We start from the raw sequence: 24,758 nt of genomic DNA, 5'->3' as shown, positions 1-24,758 counted from the left end.
CTTGCAGAACATGGGGCTCTGAGTTTTAGCGGAGGGGCAGCCTAAGCCTACAGCTCCCAGGATGCATTGCTCCATCTTGATCAGAAGGTGGCTGCTCAGGTGAAGATCAAGAGCTGAATGCTGAGACATCAAATCTCCGGTGGACATTCTTCAGTATAAAAGGTGAAGGGGCAGCAGTATGGTCCCATGCAAGACGCGCCCCTTCAGAAACCTGGCAAAGGGCGGAGGTTTGGGTGCCCCCTCCCCTCCTAACATAGATTGTGCAGCGGGGGTGGAATAGCCACATACTGGGACAGGTAAGGTGCTATGTCTGACTGAGAAATGGGGGCCGAAAGCTGTGATTATAAAAATACAGCCAAAGCCTTGCCTACACTAGAAAGCTGCACCAGTCTAACTAAAGGAGTGAATTTAAACCCATTTCGTTAAGCCAGAACAAACCCCCTGGAGAGAAGTACCACCACATTTCATAGTGGTTTCATTTTGGTTCAGGGTGGTTTGATTTAAATCAAAGCAATTTAAATCATCGATTTTTTTCAACTTTTCCATCTGTACTACAGTTATTGTCTAAAGAAAGGCGAACTCTCATTGGTCGATACAGCCATTTAAAGCATGTTGATTTACAACTAAATAGAGCCTGTGTACTAGATTTGGTACAGCTTTTTGCTACTTCGGAGGGTACACTACAACTACATGCATTAAACTAAGCAATTATATCACTTAATATTTTCAGATTCTTATTAATTTACATTTTAGTATGTTAGAAAATGGTGAATGATCTATTGCTTATTTGCTACTACTGTGCCATATTTATAAAACTTGACCTCAGATGTTAGATGTTTTCCCGATTCTTTCTCTATACGGCAAAGCAGCCTTTAATGTTTTTGATGGAAGCTCATGAACTCAACATATTTATTTTGTTATTTAAAATGTTTTAAGAGATAAGTTTAGGCCTTAACATATTTTGCATTACATTCAGATTTCATTTTAAACGGGTATATTTTTAAAAAGAAAAGCTTATTATAACTTACACAAAATGAGAAAAACCCTATTTTCCCCCAAAAGTTCATCCATTTTTATCCACCCTGTTCTGGTTTACCTTAAGTTGACAGGAAACAGATTTAAACTAAATCAAAATAAGCCCCTCTTAGAAGAGTAACCACACAAGGGGCTTTGCACTGATTTTAATTAAACCAAGTTAAAAAACAACAACTTTCCTTTGTAGATGAGAGTTAGTGAATATGGGCACACTAACTTGGAAAGTTCCCCCTCGTGCCTGAGTTCTGAGGACAGTCTTGGTGACTTCACTCTCAGCTGTCCAGGGATAACACACACGGCTGCTTTTCAGCACAGACGGGGTATCCCAGGCCTTTGGTACAACATACCACAAAGAAGCCAGGAAACAACACTTTCCTATGTGACAACAGGTGCTGTGAAAGTCAATCCCAGGTGTAGAGGCAGAAGTCATGACCTCACAGGGCTGTCATCTGTGACATCATAATTCCATAAAAGGGAGATGGCTTGTGACACTTGGATAATTGTATCCTGAACTAAATTCCCTCTGCTGATTCAACAGATACAATACTCTTCTCCATTTTTTGTACAAAACACTCACCCATCACTGAAAAGCACCCTCCTCTCAAGAGGGACACTGCCGTGGTTGATAACCATGCACACAGCAGGTCAGGAAGTGGAGAAAAGCATTGTATGCAACAGAAACTACAGAGAGAATTTAGTTCAGACAACGTCTAAAGCTCAATGCGTCAAGTTCATCCAAACATTTATTATTTTAATCCAGGGTAAGGGGCTCCTGATTCACCCAACCTTGAAGCCCTTGCATTGTTCAAGCGACACTCTTCCCTGCCAATGGGGGATGATCTACCTTCAGGCCCACACCAATCCAAGTAGCAAGTGTTTCTACAGGTAGCGGTGCAGTGCACTTCACCTCCGCCAGGCTCTATTCGGAGAGGGATTTTGCTAACAGTTGTAGAGCAGAGGTGTCTAGAGGCTGGTTTATTTCCAGCTAGCTTCGACTCGCCAGGCATGCAGAGCCCCCCTTTGCCATTTGCACACTCGCTGGGCTGCGTCTAAATTCCCTTAGGATGCCACTGCTTCCTTCAGTCTTCTGCCCCACCTGCAGATGGGTAAAGCACACAGGGCCAGCAAGGGCCTAGCAAAGCCCAGGTACAAACCTGTGGTCAAATTAACCACACGCAAACTCACGACCGAGGGCAGAGCTGGAGCTCCCCCCCCCCCCCACACACCACTTGGGAACAGAACAGAGGCAGAGGGAGAACCGGGCAATTTGCCCATTTGTGCTCCTTTCCGGGGGGCTCCGATGAGTAACGACAGAAGCAGTTACCCACGTCTGAGACTTGTTTTAAGAGTGGGGCAAGGCCTGACAATCACAATTACCATCAGTTCAAAACAAAGCCAGAGCTAAGAGACTTGTAGCTTGGTTAAATTCACAGAAGCTGGAAATCCCGCTCCCAAGCCCTCTCAGAGCGGGACAGTGATCACAAAGATCCCCGTGCTGGGGTGGAAGCTCCCTTGCTTTACTGGTCCCTGCCGGAGAGCCGTGCTCCGAGCGACGCTAGCGCCAAGTTCCCATCCTCCCGCCCTGATGCCAAGCACGCGGGAGACCCTTTCCCATCTGCACTCCAAACAGCCCAAGAGGCAGCGGCAGTTAAAATTCACAAGCAGCAGCTGGAGAAAGACAATACACTTGCGAGGGTCAAAAGAGCACTCTGTTTTCATACCAACCCAGAGACAGTGCCTTCCCCTGCCCTTGCCTTCCTCCCACCACCTCACTTCTCTCCACCGCCCCCAAACTTGTCAGTGCAACACGCCTATAAGCTGCACATCAGCTTTAAATATCAGTGCGCATGAAGCAGGGACAGGAGAGCAAGGAAGTGGGAACCGACAGCGTGAGCCTCCATCGGCTGTCAGGGAACACTAATGAATTTCAGCCCGAGCAGCCCTGCCTCGGATGGGCTGAGGCGAGGAGGAACGTTACATGCTGCCGCTGCCAGGGCTCCTCGCTGTCTTTTTCAAAGCTCCACGGTTAATAACTGTCACTGCTGAGCCGGCAGCTGCGGTCCTTGAACTGGATGGGACGGCAGAATTCAGGGTCCCAGGAGCGCACGCTCTCCTCCGCTTTACCACACCAATGCAGAATGTAGAGAGGTACAGGCAGCCCAACTACCAACCAATATGGAGTACTCTAGGCCAGAGAGAGCATCATGTCAGATTGCACGGAGGGGTTATCCAGGCAGCGTCCGTCGCCATGGTACCTAGACAGGGTGTGCATGATCGGGGCCACATGCAGAAGTTACGGTTCTCTCTGACACACCAGGCTTAATATTCTAACAGCATCACCGCAGTGTCTTAGTTTCTAAAGAATTTCCTTTAGATCCTCCCGTCCACAGTAGGTGCTTCACCGATCATTGTCCCTGCTGTCAGCCCCCAGCACCAAGCTTCACTCAATTCTGCTTCCAGCATCTTCGGAGCAAGCACTAGATCAGAACACGGCCGTACCGGGGTACCAGTAACATCCTCAACCAGACAGACGGCTGCGTGCCAGGACAGACAGACACGCCGCTCACTTGACTGGACGTTGTGTAGGGAATAGCTAAGGAGACAGACAGACGCGGATGTTCCTGGCAGCCGTGAAGGGGTTAAAGAGCGATTTGCCCCTTGGAAAAGGGATGGGACGCATTCCTGAGGCACCAGCAGGATAAGGGAGTCAGAACCCGGTATTACACGCACAACACGAAGGTCACTGAAACTCTTCCTTACAAATGTCAACCTGTCACTTCCAGATATTAATGAGGGCTGACCAGCAGCTAAAAGGCATCCATGCTCCATTAGTAATAAGAGACAAGAGGCAACATGCAAGGAAGAGCACACAACAAGGCGTGCGGAGACACCAGTGGAACTGCACGGCCCTGGGAGGTGTGGTGATGCACAAGATCATAAGCCTTGTGCCTGAGAAGGGAAGCTATTCCCACACAACCCCACTCACTGGAGTGTGTTATTGTTTTCCCTTCATCTTTAACTGAATTAGTGTAATGAGGCCAACAAGCCCAGACCGAAGCAATTATTCTAGTACCTTCACGTTCAGAACCATCCTTTCCTCTGCACAGCTTGGTTTGGAAGCAATTTTTCTGCATATGCAAGGTACATTTCTGCCAGAACGGCCTGAGGGACGGGCCGTAATTCCCATGGCTTGGGACTCTTAAAGACTGCACTGGACACGAAACCTTTCAGGGAGCCATCCTGCACGGATCTAACCGTTTCACAGGTATTTGCCATCTCTCACCTTTATGGCAATACCCCTATTTTCTCCATGCCCCCTCAAGCTTTGCTAGGGACAAAGGAGTTTGGGAGGCACCTGCCAGTCCAACACTCCGAGCAGCCAGGCAAACGAATACGGCAGTTAGCTCCAGGAGATAACGAATGCGATTCACGCACAAGAAAAACAATTCAGCCACAGCACCAAGGCAGCAGGCTCTAGTCACCATTACACTCATTAGCTTTTGGCCTCGTCCTGAAAAGCTCTGAGTCAATCTAATGAGAGTGGAAGGCACTCAGCAGGATCCGGCCCTTTGTTGGTATTCGCCCTGTCTAGAGTCGGGCTGAGACGCGATCTCAAAATTAAACGCAGGGCTGCAACACAGCAGGTGTTCAGACTCCGAGAGGAGAACGTTCATCAACAATTGCGTTCACGCGATGCTACAATAAATCTATGTGCCAACGCTCAGCGGCTTCTCTTAAGGAGATTCATAGCTCTATTTGCTGGGCCTCATTCTGCTTCCCCGTACACTGCAATGAAGCAGGAGTAACTCCACTTGGAGTCAATGAGGGAATGGTGGAAGCAAGATCAGAATGAGGCTTTTTGTTTTCATTTACCAATCGAGGTTCCTGCTCCATTGACAGCAGAGGCTTTGCACCCTTCCAAATCAATGAAGGAATGTCCAGGGGTTTCAAAGCAGAAGGAACTGGAGCTCTTCTAGATGTGTCCCCCCATGGGTGCTCCACTTCCGGCGCCCAGGGATTTTTGGTGGCAGTGCCCGTTCAGCCCACGCACATGCTCCAGGAATCCTCGTGCCCCATGGCAAGGATACATAGAGCTGCATGGGTGAACCACCCTCAGTTCCTTCTCTACCACTAAGTCTCACGATAGAAAACTCCGAAGCAGAGGGGAAGGAGGGCGGGAAGTGAAGCACCCATAGGGACATACATCTCGAAGAACTCCAGTTACTGCACAAGGTGAGTAACTGCTCCTTCTTCAAGTCGTGTCCCTATGGGTGCTCCACTTCAGGTGACTCCTGAGCAGCATCCCCACAGGGAGAGCCATTGCTAATCCTGAAAACAGAACTGCATCACCAATGGCAGCATCTGACCTAGAGGCATGAACCACAGCATGGTGTTTGGAAAATGAAGTCCAGCTCTGCAAATTTCAACACCTGGAACATCTTTGAGCAATGCCACGGAGGTAGACTGAGACATTGCAGAATGGGCTAGCAACTTAGGAGGAGGTTGGGTATTGACAGACTCATAATAGGAGATAAAACACCCAATGATCCACCTTAAGAATCTTTGGGTGGAGACTGGATCCTTTGGATCTGTCCACAATTCAAACGGTCTGGGAGACTTTCTAAATGGTTTGGTTCTGTCCAGGCAGGTACGCAAGGCAGCATTCTCTCTCCTCTGATGTGGCTTCAGGAAAAAACTGGGAACTGAGTGACTTAGTTAATATGAAATTCCGAAGACACTTGAGATAGAAACTTAGGATGTGATTGTAACAAAACATTTTCCTTGAAAAACACAGTAAATGGAGGACCTGCCTTTAAAGCCCCCAGTTCTCCAACCCTCCGGGCAGAAGTGATAGCCACTAAGAAAGCCATTCTCCTGGATAGGTGACATAAACAACATGTAGCCAGTGGCTCAAAGGGGTGTTTCATAAAACCGCTAAGGACAAAGTTCAAGTCCCTTGTTGGGGAGGGTTCTTTAATCAGGGGGGAAAGAGTCACCAGACCTCTGAGGAATCTCGGGATTGTGGGGTGAGAAAAAAACCTTCCACAGACAAATGAAAGGCTGCGGTAGCTGCCGAGTGAACCCTGACAGAAATCAGAACAAGACCTAGGTAGCCTAGGACGGTGGGAAGAGAAGAGTGAATAGGAGACGCAACTAAGCGAAAGCTACAGCTCAGGTGAAGTGGGCACTCGATGCTCTGTCTCGGGTCGAAGGGCAGTTGAGGGCGGTTCACCCACGCAGCTCTGTATTTCCTCATGGGGGGGGGCACACGGATGTCTGCAGCACATACACAGGCCAAACGGGTACCGCGACTGGAAATCTCCGAAGAAAGGCGCATGGGGTGCATCTTCTGGGCGACTGTCAGCAAGTCATTTCCCTTCTTTCTCTGCCTCTCTTTTCCCTCCCGCCCTTTGCCGAGCTTGTAGACTGTAATCTTTTTGGGGCAGGGACTCAGAGTGAGAGTCGGAAGGCTTAGCACAACTGGGCCCAATTTTGGTGGTGGCTCTAATATCATGTAAGTACGATTAGCCCCCCAACCTAAGAGCAGTCAGTTCTCCGCCACGAAGGGGGCCTCTGAACTCAACATGGCAGGTTAAGGAATGTGGGCAACCAGCTGGGTCACTGGACCAGCAGACTTTCCTGCAGTACTTTACGTGTCTGACAGTAGGGAACGGAGCTTTGCAGCCCTGCTGCATGCGGGCCTGGGGCCGAATGGTTCCTATTGAAATTTTACAGCTCTCCCTCGGCAGACACTTAACACTGAGTCCCCAAGGGGCACGAGGAGCCCCCCAGGAAAAGCGACATCAGAAAATTCATGACAGCTCTTCCAATTAAGGCAGGTGGACTGCACAGTCTCTTTGGGCTTCCTCGTGCTGCTCAGCCGGTGGATCTCCATTTCAATTGGCAAGAATCTCCCCTCTAGGGAGAGCATCAATGGGGACCCCCACTCATCAGTGGGCTGCTCACGGATTCCCAGCTGCTCACTGAAGGGATGGGGAAATTTCTGCCCCTTTAACACAGGGTTCCCCTGCCTGGCGCACGCACCTGCCCTCCTCTCCTCGCAGCAACACGTTATTTATCTACAACAGACGAGTTTCCTCTTTTGCATCCATTTGCAGGGCAGTCCCGTGGTCTGAACCCAAGAGGCAAAGACCCTCTTCCGGCACTGCCCTTGCCTCTCCAGCACCAGAACGCACAGCAAGCTCATCTCCGCTGCCAACCCAAGCTTTGCCCTCCTGACCACCGTCTGTGCCCCCTCCCTGACGTCAGTTGCAGCAACATGAGGGAAAGAAAGAAATCCAGCAGAAGGAGGAAACTCTCTCCTGTGTGAAGGCACAAAAACAGAGACACTCCCACATCCCGGAGGCAAAGCAGAACATGATACCTAAGCAAGCTCTCGGCATGGTTACCACGCCAGCATTCTCTCATGCCTGCCGTGTTCTGAGAAGCCCGGCCCCCCCCGGATAACAAGGTCTGAATCTGATTTTCCATGGAAGCGCTAAGCCCCAATTTAGATCTGCGTGAGCGTAAACAGGTTTGGCTTTCATTGCAGAGAGAGGATGCTCCTCCACCTCGGGAACAGGCTGCCATTAGCATGTGGTTCCCCAGCCACAGAGCAGGCAAATTCTCCAGAGCAAAGCCCAAGTGCAGCAATTAGAATGCAAGGGGGTGCAGAAGCTGTTTAACTCTGCGACCTCAGAGGTCACCGCAGCTGACTCCCAGCCCCTGTATAAATATTGTATGAGTTGGTGAGTGAGGCCTTTCCAAGCGCTGTCCCTCCCCCTCCACCATCACATGCTGCATCTAGCTAGACACGCCAGCAACATTATTTACAGATTTGACAGTCAGAAAAATCACTCGGGTAAATGAGAGAGAATGGGGGTGAGGGCTGCTTGCTGGAGTCGGCTGTTGCAGCCAGGGATGGAAAGCACTCCCCGCTTTCCCCGTCACCATGCATCCTTCTACTGCATTCATTAGAAGCACTCAATCACCTGTTGGTGTAATCAGTTCTTTAACCAGCGCAGAAGTGCCACTGAGGAGAAGGGGAAGGAGGAGCAGCCGGGGCTGGAGGAGAAGAGCTACCCATTTAGGCAACAGGAAGGCTTTTGTGGGACTTCCCTCTTCTTCAAAGACTGCCCAAGTGTGCATGCCACATGCTGCTGGATCTCCAGTGCTATGGGTAGGACAGAGAGAGATGCTGCATTCCCTCATCAGCAGCTCTCCCGGCCCTTCCCGGTGGCCAGGTCTACACACCAGTACGCTGTATCAGTAAAGCACTCCTCGTGTGGACGCAGCTTTATACCAGGAAACTGCGCTTTTAGTGGTACAGCTTATTCCAGCTCCCCTCCGCCCAAGCAAATAAAGTTACATTGGCAAAAGCGCAGTTTTACAGGTGTAAGTGCATCTACACTAGGCACATTTCACAAACCACACCTCTGCACGCCCTGCACAGACATAGCTATGCCAGCGAAATCATGGCGTGCAGACTGGTCCTTCACCGAAAAACTCCGCTTCCTCTCCTCTAAAGCCCTCCAGGAACCCCTCCAGCCCAGCTTCATCCACTCCACCCCCCTGAGATGGACCTTAGAAGTACCCAGGGGTGGCTAAACCTACAGGCCTCCATCCTGATCCCTCTCACCCACTCTGTGTGAGAGTCACCATCGCCTTAGTATCTGAGAGACTCTCCCCATCCTGAACTTCTGCCCTCTCCTGCCGATCACTCGCAACGCTGCCTTCGAAGAAGCCGCTTGCTCCCCTGCCCTGCTCCTGCAGGGGTCCGCCAGGGCCCTGCCTTTTCCTCTGTTGCCCACCTTTCAGATCACTGTGGAACAGTGCAAAGTCTCTGCAGCACTCCTAGCACCTGCTGGGCCACGAAGCCAGCCCCAAATCCGGGTCTCCTATACCTTCTCCCTCACTCCCTTCAGCTTTTCTTCCCCCTCTGCCCTCAGCTCTCACCTTATACACCTTGCGTCACCAGGGGATAGCAGAGCAGAATTCAAACACGCCCCTTGGAGAATCCACAGCACAGTGCCAAACATACCCAGTCAGTCACGCTCACTGACCAGAGCCGGCGGGTGTGCACACGCTCCCTCCTGTATGTTGTCTCGCCTAGACTGTAAGCTCAGCAGGGCAGGGACCTGGCCTGGTTACAGGACCACTAAAGGGGCACACAAATTCATGGCATTAGGAATCCCTGCCCTGTGTTATTGGGAGCACCGGGGGGAGGGGACACAGGAAGAGACGCAGTCCTTGGAGCGCCCCAGCTGCACAGGGAGCTCTCGCACAGCCAGCCCAGCCGCTCCATACGTGATAACAGGGCGTTTGTATTCTGGGCACCAGACAGAGCCAGCACACCTCAGCCTGAGCTTGCCGCCAGCAGCCTCCCATTGCACCGTGCCGGGTCACTGAGCCCGCAAGCCTGCTTGTACCGCCCTGGCCTCTCCCAAGCGGGCTGCACAGTTAGCAGGCTTACCCCTCCGCGGGGAGAAGAGATGGACGGGGAGAGCGAGAGAGGGAAGGGGCGGTGGGGAAAAGGTCTGAGAACTCTCTCCTGAGCCCCGCATTGAGCGCAAGCACCCGAGCTGCTGTGCAGCTCTTGCAGTCCTGCTCTAATGCTCCCTGACATGCCTCTGAAGACAGCGAGCTGTTTGCAGTCAGCACCGTGATTTGTTAGTAATTATTTTCACAGTGTCACACCGCTGTCACTCTCTTAACAAAGAGACAGGCAGCCCGAGGCTGCCTGCAAGAGAGAATCAGCAGCGAAAAGGGACTGTCAGGCACCCGGAGACTCTCTGCTCCTCTGGGTTCTACAACAGAGCCCTTACCAGGTTCTAAGGGAACATCTCAGAAGTGGCAAGTCAGAGTCTTCTGACACCCTGGCCACAGAGATGGGAATTTCCCCCTTACCCAAACCCACCGTAAGCCTGACAGGGTTAGATCTCCTTAAACCCTTCATGTGCTTCCGGCCCGCAGCCACCACGGGGAACTTTCACTATTGATGACGTCACGCTCTCCTTATAAGCTCTAATTTCTTTTAATGTGGCCGTGCTGTGAGACTGTTCTCTGTAAGCACAATAACCCTGCGACGAAATCCCACACCACCTCAGTGCGTGTGCGCGCACCGATCCATTCACCCCAGCCAAGTGCTGGGCATTTCTTCCGACGGGCCTCTCCAGCTAGGTCACACCGCTGCATTCCGCGTGATGGAAACATTTCACTTGGCATTTCTCAATGCCAGGGGACCTTGGCAGCTTCCCCACACCTGAAATATACAGCCTAATGATTTGTTTCCCCTGCTCCCGTGCACACATCACACTGACATGCTGAGAACCTCCCTTAACCGCCTCCATCCATCTCGTACCTGCTATGTAACAGTTGTGATCCTTCCTTCGGCTAACTTGTCAGTCAAAGGTAATCACCCGTTCCCAGGAAATGTGGAGCCTGCTCATGCCCCTAAGGAACAGAAGCCATTTTGGCACCTGGTGTGTCACACAACAGACGCGTAGCCAGATGAAAGAGAGACACCTGGCCAGCTAGCCTTTAGAGCTCCCTTGATCTCCACACAGAAAGCTCACGGATTTGCTTTTGAGCAATTCAAGGTTTGTATTACACCGGATAGGAACAGTCTTCCTCCCGCTCTGCTCAGAGACAAAGCACCAGGGTCATTCTCTGGAGCAGCAAGGAGAGATGGGTATGAATTCATCCTCCTAGCACAGAGAGAGTTTGGAGATATTAAACCTCATGATAGAAGCAAAACCCTCCCATAATTAACTGCATGGAAGAGCACTAGCTCAGAGGCCAGCTCCCTTTCAGGGGTCTTTTTAATAACCAAGAAATGGCCCATATATGCTGTGAAGAATTAGGATCACCACTGGGAAGCTAAATGGTCCATAAAATGTAACCGCTCTCTTCAGAGCTGGGAGCGCAGCACGCTACCGCAGAGGAGAGACCGTGGCAGCCTCACCCCAGCCCCACAACGTGCAGACTGAAGAGGACATACATGAGAATGGGAAGTCATCTTCTCCCTGTGCCTAAGGACCTCCTATTGGCCGATTTACAGACCAACCCCAGTACTGCCTCAGCGGACTCTATGGTCCAACGTGCAGACAGCGGAGTCAATGCAGCAAAGGTGGAGGTTACCTGGGGGAAGCTGGAGAAGGGAAGGAAATGAGCACCTAAGAACGAGGGAGCTGTGAAGAGAAGGGAGGAGAAAGCCAAAGGCCAGAGGAATTTTAAGTGTCCAAAGAGAGGCCGATAATGCTAACTAGACCTAGGTGAGCTTTCCCCACTCACCCCGTTGCTGTTCCGTATCCCTCTTCCTTCCCTCCTCCATTCTCTCCCATCTCACGCTCTCTCCTCCGTTTGCTCTAAGTGTCTGAATCTGTCTTTTCAAGTCTATCCCGGATGATCCCAGAACGTCAGGTTCTGGCTTTGGAGAGCTCGGCTCAGCACTGCAAGAGGCCGTGGAATAGCGACTACCAGTCGGAATGGATCATGCTAGTTACGCTGAAGGCTAGCACGGAGGTCCAGTTCCCTTCAGGGCTGGGACCCCGGAGCCCATGCCCCCACTCCTCAGGAAATGGTGGAAGGCTGCGGGGCAAGGCACTAGAGAATCCCTGTAAGGGAAACATTGAGATGGACGCAAGGTGACTCAATCGGTCTTTGCCATCAAGGAGCCTAGAGAGGAAAAAGACTTGAGAGCGCTGAACCCGCCTGGAGAAATGGCCCCCAACAGCAGTGACAACACGGAGAAAATACTGCCAAGCTAGCGTACGAGTTGCGAGTTATATTAGACCTCAATCACCTCATGGTGAGAGTGGAGTCGCTGAAATGGGAGCGCAGAGCTGCCAGGCTAGAAGCATTTTACATTCTGGAGGCTCCCAACCCAGAGAAGCGATTTCCAGTCAAGCCGTTGGGAAGGCAGTGCCGATACACAACTGCTTTGCTTAGGCTTGGAAAGAGAGAGAGCCGGGGCTCCCAGAGTACAAAGCTGACGCATTAAAGCAGTCTAACATGATGTGGCTGTCCGAAGCCAGACAATCGGGTTCCTCACAGTAGCATGCTCCTCACAACCATGCATCTACTGTAGCTTTCACACACACTCCAACGGACAAAATTGCCCAAGGCCCTACAGGCATTCAGTGCCTGTGGTGTTCATGATACCAGAATTTCAGATGGCCTGGGAGGGGGAAAGAAGGGGGCACTGTGCGGAAGACATGCGGATGGAAGAGGTGCCCCTCTAGGAACAGGAATCCAGTAGCACAGGAGCATGCCAGTCCTCCTCTCCCTCTCACATTAATCGGCTTTTTACCGTTCCTCCGTATCTCAGATTCATAGATTTTAAAACCAGAAGTCACCACTGAGTGTCTTTCTGCATGGCAAGGGCCACAGAATTTCACCCAGGGATTCCTGCAGTGGAGGGAATGGTTCTTCCTTATTACACAAGTGAATGCTTCGAGCCCAATAACTAGTGGTTGAACTACAGCATCTCTTTCAGCAAGGCCTCCAGTCTCCATGTAAAGACACCTAATGATGCAGAACCGCTGCACCCCTTGGTGAGCCATTCCAGTGGTGGTTCTCCGCTTCACTCCCAGATATGAACGGCATTCTCTCTCTCACTCCTCCCCACGTTATACCGTTTCTCCAGCGTTTCTCTATTGCCTACAATATCATCTCCACTTCTCTGGCTCCTCACTCTATGCTCCTGATTCCCAAACAGCAGAATCCACCCCCGCTCGAGTTGGATTTGCGTCAAAGTTCACAACCAGCACCTCTCCAACGACGTCAGAACCAGGAACAGGGCTCTTACCCTGTGCGTGCTGAAGACTAGCAACGCCGACGTATACAGTCCTGGGCAGGGTAATTCCTACAGAAACTGTTTCATTACAAGCCTTTCCCCAAAAGGAATTCAGGAAAAGTTACACATCTCAGAGAAACCAGGCACGTCACAGGACTCCTCATGGAACCATCAGATCTCAAACAGAACTAGAAACAGAAGATGGCCACCAGAGGCAGTCCCTGCAAAGGGATAACGAGGGCCAAGACTGCGAGATAAATTTGAAATAAATACAGGGGGTGAAAGCTTAAAAGGAAAAATGCAGAACTTATTTCACAAAAGTGACTTCAGTTCATTTTGTTTTTAAAATACACCAACTCTGTGGTGGTCGGATAAGTGAGTTTAGCCAGTGCTGCGGGTGAATTAACAGCGAGGGACTCACCACAATGGCTAGAACCGAGCATGTGGGAAGACACCTTGAAGAGCTCTTCCTACTTAGCCCTGCCAATGCACCTCAATCTCGGCGGATGTGGCTCTATTCCCAACCTGCAGGCTCTCCCCCTCCCCCCAATATTAGTCCAGTCTTGGGCTCCCAACACACAGCTCTGATGCACCTCATCTCTGCCCTGCCACACCCCAAGCTATCCCAGGCTCAGACTGAAACATGGCTAGAGGCAGAGAAAGCAAGAAGGTTTTCTGCCAGGCCCCCATGCACGGTCCTGTCAATGCACTTGAATCGTTGCCTACAATACCACTCCCCTAAGCAAAGACTGCCTGGCCCATCCTGGTTACTGTCATATAAGACAACTCAGGATTAAATAAAGACTGGGAATGGCTGAGCCATTACAAACACTGAATCTATCTCCCCTTGTAAGTATTTTCACACTTGCTTCTTATCAAACTGTCTGTACTGAGTTATCTTGATTATCACTTCAAAAGTTTTTTTTCTCTTACTTAATTGGCCTCTCAGAGTTGGTAAGACAACTCCCACCTGTTCATGCTCTCTGTATGTGTGTATATATATCTCCTCAATATATGTTTCACTCTATATGCATCCGAAGAAGTGGGATGTAGCCCACGAAAGCTTATGCTCTAATAAATTTGTTAGTCTCTAAGGTGCCACAAGTACTCCTGTTCTTTTTGCGGATACAGACTAACACAGCTGCTACTCTGAAACCTGTCATATAAGAGCATCCACAAAGGGTATATTAACGCTATCCATTCACTTTCACTCATGACCACTTATGTTCTTATGACCAAACGTGGACTTTACCTCAAGCCTGTAGAGGAAAAGGCTAGGAAGTGCCAAGCCACTGAACCACTAAGGTCCCAGATTTGAAAGAGCAAAAGCATTCCTCACTTGAGACTGCTGGGCAGGCCTCCGTTGTTCTAACGAGGCCTGATTTGCTCTTCCCGGGCAGCTGATTTGCCAGCATAACTCACAAGAGAAGAATTAAAACAGTAAAATAAATAAAGCAACGGTATAATTCCCTGCTAAGAGTTCACTAATGTGCATCCTAAGACGTGCACCAAGGGCTATAAACATTTCAAGCCACTTCACTCTGTTTTATCGCTATATTAGAAAGAGAGCATTTGCCTTTTACCACTGACTTAACAAAATAAAAAACTTCTGCACAAGTCGTTTTCTGTGAAGAAATGAATTCGCTCCCTTGGATCTGCCACAGAAAGCATTACAATAGCATCTTTGCTCTGGAGGACATACAGTTAGCAACACCTCTGCCAATGATATTCCCGGTACATTCATGGATCTGATGGCACTCGTTATTTTTATGTAATCCTGTAACCATGCACAGGGTTAGATGGATGGTCTTGTGGTTAAGGCACTGGACTGGGACTCAGGAGAGTGGGTTCAATTCCTAGCTCTGCCACTGTGTGAATGACCTTGGGCATGGCACTTAATCTCACCGTGTCTCACTTCCCTAGTTATGAAGGGGGGATAATACTTCTCTAGGCCAGACAGGAGTTAAAGGATAAATCCATAAAGGCTTGGGAGGGTGATGGGGTCCATATATGCAGACAGATAAGACAGTGTTTTAAAAGAGGGAAAACATGCTAACCCAAATCTCCTCCCCAAAGAGCTTACAAAACAAGAGCTCAACTCAACTAAGTGTCAAGCATCTTCTATTTCCACTGAAATCCCAACACACCCATCAGCTGCTCCCCCTTTTTGGCCCCTCAAGATGTATGTTACACGTGTCATCAAATGCTACCTCAGTTTAAGTTTTATCACTTAATCACTGGTGCAGGTTACACCTCGGGTGCAACACCGCTGAACCTGGGCCAAAGACTGAGCCTGCTGATACCAGGTGTGAGCTTGGCCCTGCAGCTTTTCAACTCTCAAAGTCACTCCTTGCAACAGGCGAAAGGAATTCTCTTGTTGAGCGCACACAGGCCTGAGGACCTGTGTGCCTAACGAGGCTGTATCCTCACTCGTGTGTTTTAGCTTGGCAGGTCTGGTGCCCCTTTCATCTTCTGCTTCAGGTAGCTCTTCTTTAATTAATAACATTTCTGAGCCGACACAGGGAACTTTACACCCCGAATGAATGGCCCTCTCTCATTAGAACCACTACTGTCATGATGTATTCAAGAGCAGGAGTACGATTCATTTCCTTGTCTGGGGACGGAGATTCTTTTTTTGGGGGTGGGGGGGGAGAGTTGGGAGGAGAAGAGGTTTTATAATGAGTGACTTGTATTTGTTGAAGCTGATATGTGACTGTCGGCTTGAATTGCCTTGTCAGGACAAGCCTTCAGAAAGGTGATGTTCCCACTCAAGAGGTTTTCCTCATTAAAGAAATTGCATCTTAACAAGAGGGAAGGGGAGAGGTGGGAAGAGAGCAGCCGTCTCTCCCTCTCCAGCCTGGTTCGTGCTCATCAGCAGTCGATCCAAATACAAAGACAGGATCGGCTTCTCATTTTCCAGCCCCCCTTCGAGCTTGGCACTCTGCCTCTGCTAGAGATCTAATCCACCTAGGAAAAGCAAGGAGCCTCTCCTATTCGGCCACCTGCACTGATGGTTTACAGCCCATCCCAGATGGTTGTGGCGGGGCTGGGCATCCTTATCAGCTTTGGAGAACCTCCACAGCCCAGCACAGAAGCTGCTGGACCTTCCTCCACATCTAGGTGCTTGTGATTCACGTGCCTGGCAGGAGGAGGCAGGTTGAACAGAAAACCCCTGAGATCTGGGGCATTCCAAACAAGCTCCACTCCACAAGAAAAACAACCACTGGAGCCAAACAATCCTTCATGTCACCTGGAGGATCCAAGCCCATGACCGGTGTCAAAGCCCCAAGCAGCAGGACTTCCACCTCCCCTGCCACAGATTGGGGTTTCTCTAGCCATGCACAGGGTGCTGCCTTAATACACAGGAATTCCCCCTGCATCCGAAGAAGTGGGTTGTAGCCCACGAAAGCTTATGCTCTAATAAATTTGTTAGTCTCTAAGGTGCCACAAGTACTCCTGTTCTTTTTCCCCCTGCATCAAGGCTCTCCGTTGGGTTTGGCAGGCTATCCACAGCCTACTTCTGGCTTTTTCTACCTTACTTGTATACCCATCCCACCCACCCGGTCCCCATCTCCAGCACTGAGGCATTGGCCTTGCCCACTTCTACCCACAGTCACCACTATTCAGTCTGTTTGCTTGCCCACCACCCGACAGTACCCGTACCCTGTGGCAGGGAGGAACGCAGTGCACAACTGGTGGTATAGCTACTGCAGTACGGGTCCAGCCAAAGAGAAACAGTCTCTGGGTATCCATCTTCCTTAGTGCCCCCTCCCCTCCATCATCCTCTGACCCTAAAGACAGGTGCCCCGGAAATACCCGAGACAGACAGGACAGCCCAAACCCAGTAATGCCTCAGATCTCCTCCAACCCAAGGAGGTGTGAAGCACAATCTTGTTCCCTAATGATTCGTCCATGGGGCAGCATTGAACGCTCCTGCTGCCGACTGAGCATGACTGAACCAGGATCAAGGGGAAATGAGAACATTGCACAGCAGGAGAAAGCTGGGTAAAAAGGCTGGAGCTTGCCCCTGTTGGGCAGAGATGGTCTCAAGGTGTTTGCACTTGGGAATCTCAGATGAAAGGTGCTATAGAAGTGGAACTTATTATTAAAACAGGAAGCCTGATAAAAGGAGAAGCAGGGTTGGAAACCAGGCCAGTCTCTGGCTAGGACCTCTGCAGATTTCATAAGCAAGGAAGCAATGCTGTGAGAAATGGAGTTAATGACTCAGTAGGTGGCGTTCTTCTCCTGAAGGAGACAGGCACATTGCTTGGGGCACTATGCTACCGGAGGTGCTAAGGAAGATGAAGAGGACCTGACTCTCGGTGGTTATTGGAGACCTGGTTTTCACAAGAGCGAGGGGGGTTAGTTCTCGTATCCGGGCCAAGTTCCACATCTCGCCGACTCTCCTTGGAGTTTCAATAACACGTTATTCGAGTTCATGCCCCCTCGTATGCAGGTCTGCTAGCACAGAATAGCTGCCACGCTTCACCCCAGAGGGGGTACATTTCAGCGGAGCGTTGAAGTGATCCATAGGCAGGGGGATGTGAGAAGCCACTTTGGGGCTATTCAGGATCAGAGACCCTAGAGCAGGGGTTCTCAAACTGGGGGTCGGAACCCCTCAGGGGGTCGCGAGGTTATTACATGGGGGGTCGCGAGCTGTCAACCTCCACCCCAAACCCCGCTTTGACTCCAGCATTTATAATGGTGTTAAATATATAAACAAGTGTTTCTAATTTATAAGGGGGGTCGCACTCAGAGTCTTGCTATATGAAAGGGGTCACCAGTAAAAAATTTGAGAGCCACTGTCCTAGAGGAAGACGAGTGGTCAAAGGGCTATGCACCAAAAGAAGGTATTTTACTATTTCCCCCAACATGAAGACGGTTGGGCATAGCCTCAAACACCGGCCCCTTTACTGTGCAGTGCTGATCGTGTTCTTTCAGACACATCTGACCTAGTTTTACTGGTGTTCCTCTGGAATGCAAGAGGGATTTAGTACCAGTTAATGCTGCCAAATTATCTCTGCAGAGCACTCAAGCATCAAGCCCTTCACCCCACAGATACTTGGACAAGTAGCCACCACCTTTTCCCCATCCGGAGAAGTGCCAGTTATTTATACAGGCGCATTGGGCAGCCCTTCCCCGAGCACATGGCACATCCCTCACGGCACCACCAGGCTAGTCTTTGGAATGTTTCCTGGATCTGCTGCATCCGCACGGCCCTGTTGCAGTGCTCTGCCTTTCCTGTTTAAAAAGAGATGTAGCTCTGTTCTGCTTTACTAAACCCTATTTGGCAATGTGTCTAAACACATGCAAACTTAATTAGTTCAGAAGGGAGATTTGGCGTTTGAGGTGATGGATAAAAGTAATGGGAAATGAGACAAGCCCGAGCTGGCAGTGAGTTCTCACTCCAGCCCCATTCGCTGGCATGCTGCTAATCAGATGTGACACTACAGCTGGCTGTGTCCGAGCCGCACTAGAGTAGAGTGATGGGCTATTCACTAACAGGTTGAAGGCAGACTCCGTGTCCGTGAGCTTGGAAACATGAAATGCATTTTCCACTTTGCCCTGGAGAAGCTTAGAGATCAAATTCTTAACTTAACGGTTTAAAAAAAAAAAAAAAAATCCAGACAAGAGAGAACTGAACCACTTGTTCCACTCACTGCACCCTTGTGGGGTCTTCCTTTCCAACTGGATGGCAACGACAAGTCACAAATGGAGAGTTAGGTTTCCAAGCTCCAGCATGCTACACAGCACCGCTGGCTGGCCAGCTCTCAGAGCAGCTCTCAAATCCCTGCTGGGGGGGAAGACACCGTTCACCCCGCTCTGTTCAGGGGGCTGGAGTTGAACTACTTCCACAGACTACTGCATTTTTTAATGTGCGGAGGGAGCGACCCCGTGGAATCAGGTCAATGAGCTGATGGCAGGCCCATGGCAGACCTGAGGTAGGGTGCACATGTCATCGAGACTGCTGTGTCTGAAGTCACTCTATCCCACGTACGACACACACGAGCCAGGAAGAGAACAAACAGGGACTTCATCCAACTCTAGGTGCCAAGGATAGAATCATAGAACTGGAAGGGACCTCGAGAGGTCATCTAGTCCAGATCCTTGCACTCATGGCAGGACTAATTATCTAGACCATTCCTGACAGGTGTTTGTCTAACCTGCTCTTAAAAGTTTCCAGTGATGGAGATTCCACAACCTCCCTAAGCAATTTATTCCAGTGTTACCCACCCTGACAGTCAGGAAGTTTTTCCTAATGTCCAACCTAAACCTCCCTTGCTGCAATTTAAGTCCATTGCTTCTTATCCTATCCTCAGAGGTTAAGAAAAACAGTTTTTCTTCCCCCTCCTTGTAACAACCTTTCACATACTTGAAAACTGTTATCATGTCCCCTCAGTCTTCTCTTTTCCAGACTAAACAAACCCAATTTTTTCAGTCTTCCCTCTTAGGTCATGTTTTCTAGAGCTTTAATCATTTTTGTTGCTCTTCTCTGGACTTTCTCCAATTTGTCCACATCCTTCCTGAAATGTAGTGCCCAGAACTGGACACAATACTCCAGTTGAGGCCTAATCAGCACAGAGTACAGCAGAAGAATTACTTCTCGTGTCTTGCTTACAACACTCCTGCTAATACATCCCAGAATGAGGTTTGCTTTTTTTGCAACAGCATTACACTGTTGACTCCTATTTACCTTGTGATCCACTCTAACCCCCAGATCCCTTTCCACAGTACTCCTTCCTAGGCAGTCATTTCCCATTTTGTGTATGTGCAACTGATTGTTCCTTCCTAAGTGGAGTACTTTGCATTTGTCCCTATTGAATTTCATCCTGTTTACTTCAGGCCATTTCTCCAGTTTGTCCAGATCATTTTGAATCCTATCCTCCAAGCCCCTATCCTGCAGCCCCTCCCAGCTTGGTATCATCCACAAACTTTATAAGTGTACTCAATATGCCATCATCTAAATCAGTGGTGGCAACCTGCGGCCCATCAGTGTAATCTGATTGCGGGCTGAGAGACATTTTGCTGACACTGACCGTCCACAGGCACTGCCCCCCGCAGCTCGCCGTGGCCGCGGTCCGCCATTTCCAGCCAATGGGAGCTGCGGGAAGCAGCAGGTCGCAGGGCCGCAGCAGAGAAGCAGCAGGGCTGCAGGATGCCCACCACTGATCTAAATCATTGATGAAGATATTGAACAGAACCGGACCCAGAACTGATCCCTGCGGGACCCCACTTGATATTCCTTCCATCACGACTGTGAACCACTGATAACTACTCTCTGGGAACGGGTTTTCGTGGTGAGGTCAGGGTAGCATTCTCAGAGCAGATTCTGCATTTCATGCTTGAGGCCAGACGATACGTGTGGGACAAATTAAGAAACACAGTAAAAGAACTAAAAAAGAGCCACCGTGGCTTAACAACCATGTAAAAGAAGCAGTGAGAGATAAAAAGACTTCCTTTAAAAAGTGGAAGTCAAATCCTAGTGAGGCAAATAGAAAGGAGCATAAACACTGCCAAATTAAGTGCAAGAATGTAATAAGAAAAGCCAAAGAGGAGTTTGAAGAACGGCTAGCCAAAAACTCCAAAGGTAATAAAATGTTTTTTAAGTACATCAGAAGCAGGAAGCCTGCTAAACAACCAGTGGGGCCCCTGGATGATCGAGATACAAAAGGAGCGCTTAAAGACGATAAAGTCATTGCAGAGAAACTAAATGGATTCTTTGCTTCAGTCTTCATGGCTGAGGATGTTAGGGAGATTCCCAAACCTGAGCCGGCTTTTATAGGTGACAAATCTGAGGAACTGTCACAGATTGAAGTGTCACTAGAGGTGGTTTTGGAATTAATTGATAAACTTAGCATTAACAAGTCACCGGGACCGGATGGCATTCACCCAAGAGTTCTGAAAGAACTCAAATGTGAAGTTGCGGAACTATTAACTATGGTTTGTAACCTATCCTTTAAATCGGCTTCTGTACCCAATGACTGGAAGATAGCTAATGTAACGCCAATATTTAAAAATGGCTCTAGAGGTGATCCCGGCAATTACAGACCGGTAAGTCTAACGTCAGTACTGGGCAAATTAGTTGAAACAATAGTAAAGAATAAAATTGTCAGACACATAGAAGAACATAAATTGTTGCGCAAAAGTCAACATGGTTTCTGTAAAGGGAAATCGTGTCTTACTAATCTATTAGAGTTATTTGAAGGGGTCAACACACATGTGGACAAGGGGGATCCAGTGGACATAGTGTACTTAGATTTCCAGAAAGCCTTTGACAAGGTCCCTCACCAAAGGCTCTTACGTAAAATAAGTTGTCATGGGATAAAAGGGAAGGTCCTTTCATGGATTGAGAACTGGTTAAAAGACCGGGAACAAAGGGTAGGAATTAATGGTAAATTCTCAGAATGGAGAGGGATAACTAGTGGTGTTCCCCAAGGGTCAGTCCTAGGACCAATCCTATTCAACTTATTCATAAATGATCTGGAGAAAGGGGTAAAAAGTGAGGTGGCAAAGTTTGCAGATGATACTAAACTGTTCAAGAGAGTTAAGACCAAAGCAGACTGTGAACTTCAAAAAGATCTCACAAAACTAAGTGATTGGGCAACAAAATGGCAAATGAAATTTAATGTATATAAATGTAAAGCAATGTACATTGGAAAAAATAACCCCAACTATACATACAATATGATGGGGGCTAATTTAGCTACAACGAATCAGGAAAAAGATCTTGGAGTCATCGTGGATAGTTCTCTGAAGATGTCCACGCAGTGTGCAGAGACAGTCAAAAAAGCAAACAGGATGTTAGGAATCATTAAAAAGGGGATAGAGAATAAGACGGAGAATATATTATTGCCCTTATATAAATTGACGGTACGCCCACATCTTGAATACTGCGTACAGGTGTGGTCTCCTCATTTCAAAAAAGATATACTGGCACTAGAAAAGGTTCAGAAAAGGGCAACTAACATTATTAGGGGTTTGGAACGGGTCCCATATGAGGAGAGATTAAAGAGGTTAGGACTTTTCAGCTTGGAAAAGAGGAGACTAAGGGGGGATATAATAGAGGTATATAAAATCATGAGTGATGGGGAGAAAGTAGATAAGGAAAAGTTATTTACTTATTCCCATAATACAAGAACTAGGGGTCACCAAATGAAATTAATAGGCAGCAGGTTTAAAACAAATACAAGGAAGTTCTTCTTCACACAGCGCACAGTCAACTTGTGGAACTCCTTACCTGAGGAGGTTGTGAAGGCTAGGACTATAACAGAGTTTAAAAGAGAACTAGATAAATTCATGGAGGTTAAGTCCGTTAATGGATATTAGCCAGGATGGGTAAGGAATGGTGTCCCTAGACTCTGTTTGTCAGAGGGTGGAGATGGATGGCAGGAGAGAGATCACTTGATCATTGCCTGTTAGGTTCACTCCCTCTGGGGCACCTGGCATTGGCCACTGTCGGTAGACAGGATACTGGGCTAGATGGACCTTTGGTCTGACCTAGTACGGCCGTGCTTACGTTCTTATGACACTGAACAGCTGTTTGGGGCTTTGAAGAAAAAACAGCAACCCCAAAATAAAGAGACCACAGCCCCACCCTCTCCCCCGCAAAATACAGCTCCTGACTACCAAACCTAGAAGGCAGCCTATTCAATACGGAAGCTAACCTAGGCTGTACACATCCCCTAGAGAAGCAGTTACATGCACAATGAAAGAGACAGAAGGACTGGCCTCGTACATGGGCACCCCTCCCTAGTAACACCAGAAGCAGTAGGATCAAGACCTGACTCCATACAGCAGTAAGGCACGGAAGAGCCAAGAGGGGAGGACAGATCAGAAATGACTGGCCAACACCCCTGAAGCCTTCTTTGTGCTGGTCCCCTGTAAAAGTTTAAATACAAAATTACATGGAAATTAACCCCCACGGCAATACACATACGGGAAAGGTGTCCATGTCAACCCTAGGCATGGCCTTGACAAAGACCTCTCTGCTGACACAAGGGCAAGCGAGCAATGATTCTGTCTAGATGAGAGCAGACTTGTCGTCCCTGCAGGGCTTGTGCTGCAACTTCAGTCCCCGTTTCTCAAGACCTCACTAACCAGAGCGCGAGAAGAGAAGGAGCAAGCAGCAGCTACCCCAAGACCAGATTGTGAAATGGAGCCTTCTCCAGGGTTGCGTGCATTTTATTTAACCTTAACACCAGGGGAAACGGATGTGAATCTGAAAACCAAGCAACACCAATAACGAGTTGTAGATGTCGGTTCAGTGCTGGACGTGTCAAGCCTGCGCCTGATCGGTGGGATAAAAACAGCAGCCTTTCTCAGGCGCTTAAACAAGGAAAAGCCACTGAGAGGTGACGGGTGCCCCAGTGAATTCAGGGCTCCGTGACACTATGTAGCCTACACTGCATTTTGGGTCATTTCCTTCTTAGACAGCGAGGGCTGCTTCTTAAATAGCAGGCCCAACTCAGTGTGCAAAATGATGCACCGACATCCGTGTATGCAAATAGCGACAGCGACGCCTAAATGGCCACTTGCAGCGCCGACCAGCCAGTCTTGCAGTTACTGAGCGCACCAATCTAGCGCGCCAGCCTTGGACCCCGGGTTTTTATTCTTCTTTTAGATGGCGGCTCAGCAGCTAACATCCATTTGGTACACCAGGAAGACAGAGAAGGCCTTGACTATGAAAGCAAGCCAATGGTCATCCCTCGATTCAGGGCCACCCTACATATGTACACCCTTCCGCCCCCACCCTCTTCCCTGCATGAAATGGTAACACTCTTCATTCCGAGGCTGTGCTGGCTGCATGCGGCGCTATATGGTAAATGAAACATCGTTTTCAGGAAGGGGCAAGTATTTATCCTCGAAGCCTGCCACATGGTCGCACTCAGGAGAGGGGCAGAGATCAAGTAGCCAGGGACCAGAAGGGATAGAAACAGGAGGACCATCCTACTGCGCTTGCCAATTCAGAGGAGATAATGTATAAAAATGGAGCTATCCTAAAGCCCCCAGTTTAAACCCTTCAAGGGGTGTGGGGTCAGACTCACTTGCTACCCTACCCAGTGACCATGTACAAAGCCTTTCTCCTTGATCGATCTTCCTCCCGTTGTCCCTGCCGTTATCACTTCTGATTATGCATGGCCCTCAACGATCGCGGTGGACAAAGACTAGGGGCCGCTCGACACCTGTAAGCATTCGGGGCTTGGAGGCAGACAGGGAATGCTGCCGGAATCGGGATGGTACGGAGAGAACATGCGGGTTTTTCAGCATCAACTGAAACACACTGTTAAAGTGGGTGTTGGTTTGAACTGAGCCAAGGCCCCAGCAGAACTCAGATGTGGGAATTAACAGGGAGAGGAAATAATCAACATGCTCTTTCCCTCCCCACCAAACAAAAACCGGCGGGAAGTTACACGAATCATCACACTGCACCAGCAAGAGCTAGCCAACGGGCGAGGAGGAAGCACATCCCCCAGCATGCAGTAACAAAGCCCTGGGCAGCCCCCTTTCCATACTCACATTACTTTCAAATCCCAGTCTCCGCAGGTTACAAAAATCGACTTGACGCTAGGATCTAAGAGGCCTTCCTTCGCCATCCACTCATCGACCCTCTGAAAGGAACGGAGGGAAAGAGGATGAGCTTTGTAGACAGGGAAGAGCCACAACAGTTAAACACAGATAAGCTCCTCACAATCAGACAAGGAGAAAATTGTGATCTTATCCAGCAGCAGCCCCCACCCCTCTCTCCTTTTCTTCGCTCACATCATCTCAACAGGAGCACGTTTGGACCTTGGAAGATTTCCAACAGGAAACAACAGGCGACCAGTGCAGAGATGATCTTATCAGACACTACAATGGCTCTGCTCACAGAAGAATAGGAATCATACAGTGTTTATGGGACAATATAGCTAAAATATTATTTAGCCCC

At 49.2% G+C, this 24,758-nt stretch overlaps 1 protein-coding gene across 2 annotated transcripts in view; it reads right to left on the bottom strand.

Moving 5' to 3' along the window:
- The window catches only part of ERI3 (ERI1 exoribonuclease family member 3), a 224,006-nt gene that overhangs the window by 148,765 nt on the left and 50,483 nt on the right, over positions 1-24,758 (bottom strand). For both annotated transcript variants that reach the window (XM_026651961.1, XM_026651960.1), the window contains exon 5: positions 24,350-24,441. In XM_026651961.1, coding sequence (XP_026507746.1) covers positions 24,350-24,441 — 92 coding nt within the window. The remainder of the gene's footprint in view (positions 1-24,349; positions 24,442-24,758) is intronic.

Source organism: Terrapene carolina, unplaced genomic scaffold (assembly GCF_002925995.2).
Source record: "Terrapene carolina triunguis isolate 2854851 unplaced genomic scaffold, T_m_triunguis-2.0 Scaffold110, whole genome shotgun sequence".
NCBI classification, from domain to species: domain Eukaryota; kingdom Metazoa; phylum Chordata; order Testudines; family Emydidae; genus Terrapene; species Terrapene triunguis.
Note: the sequence above shows the minus strand (reverse complement) of the source record. Positions and strands in the feature narration are given on the sequence as shown.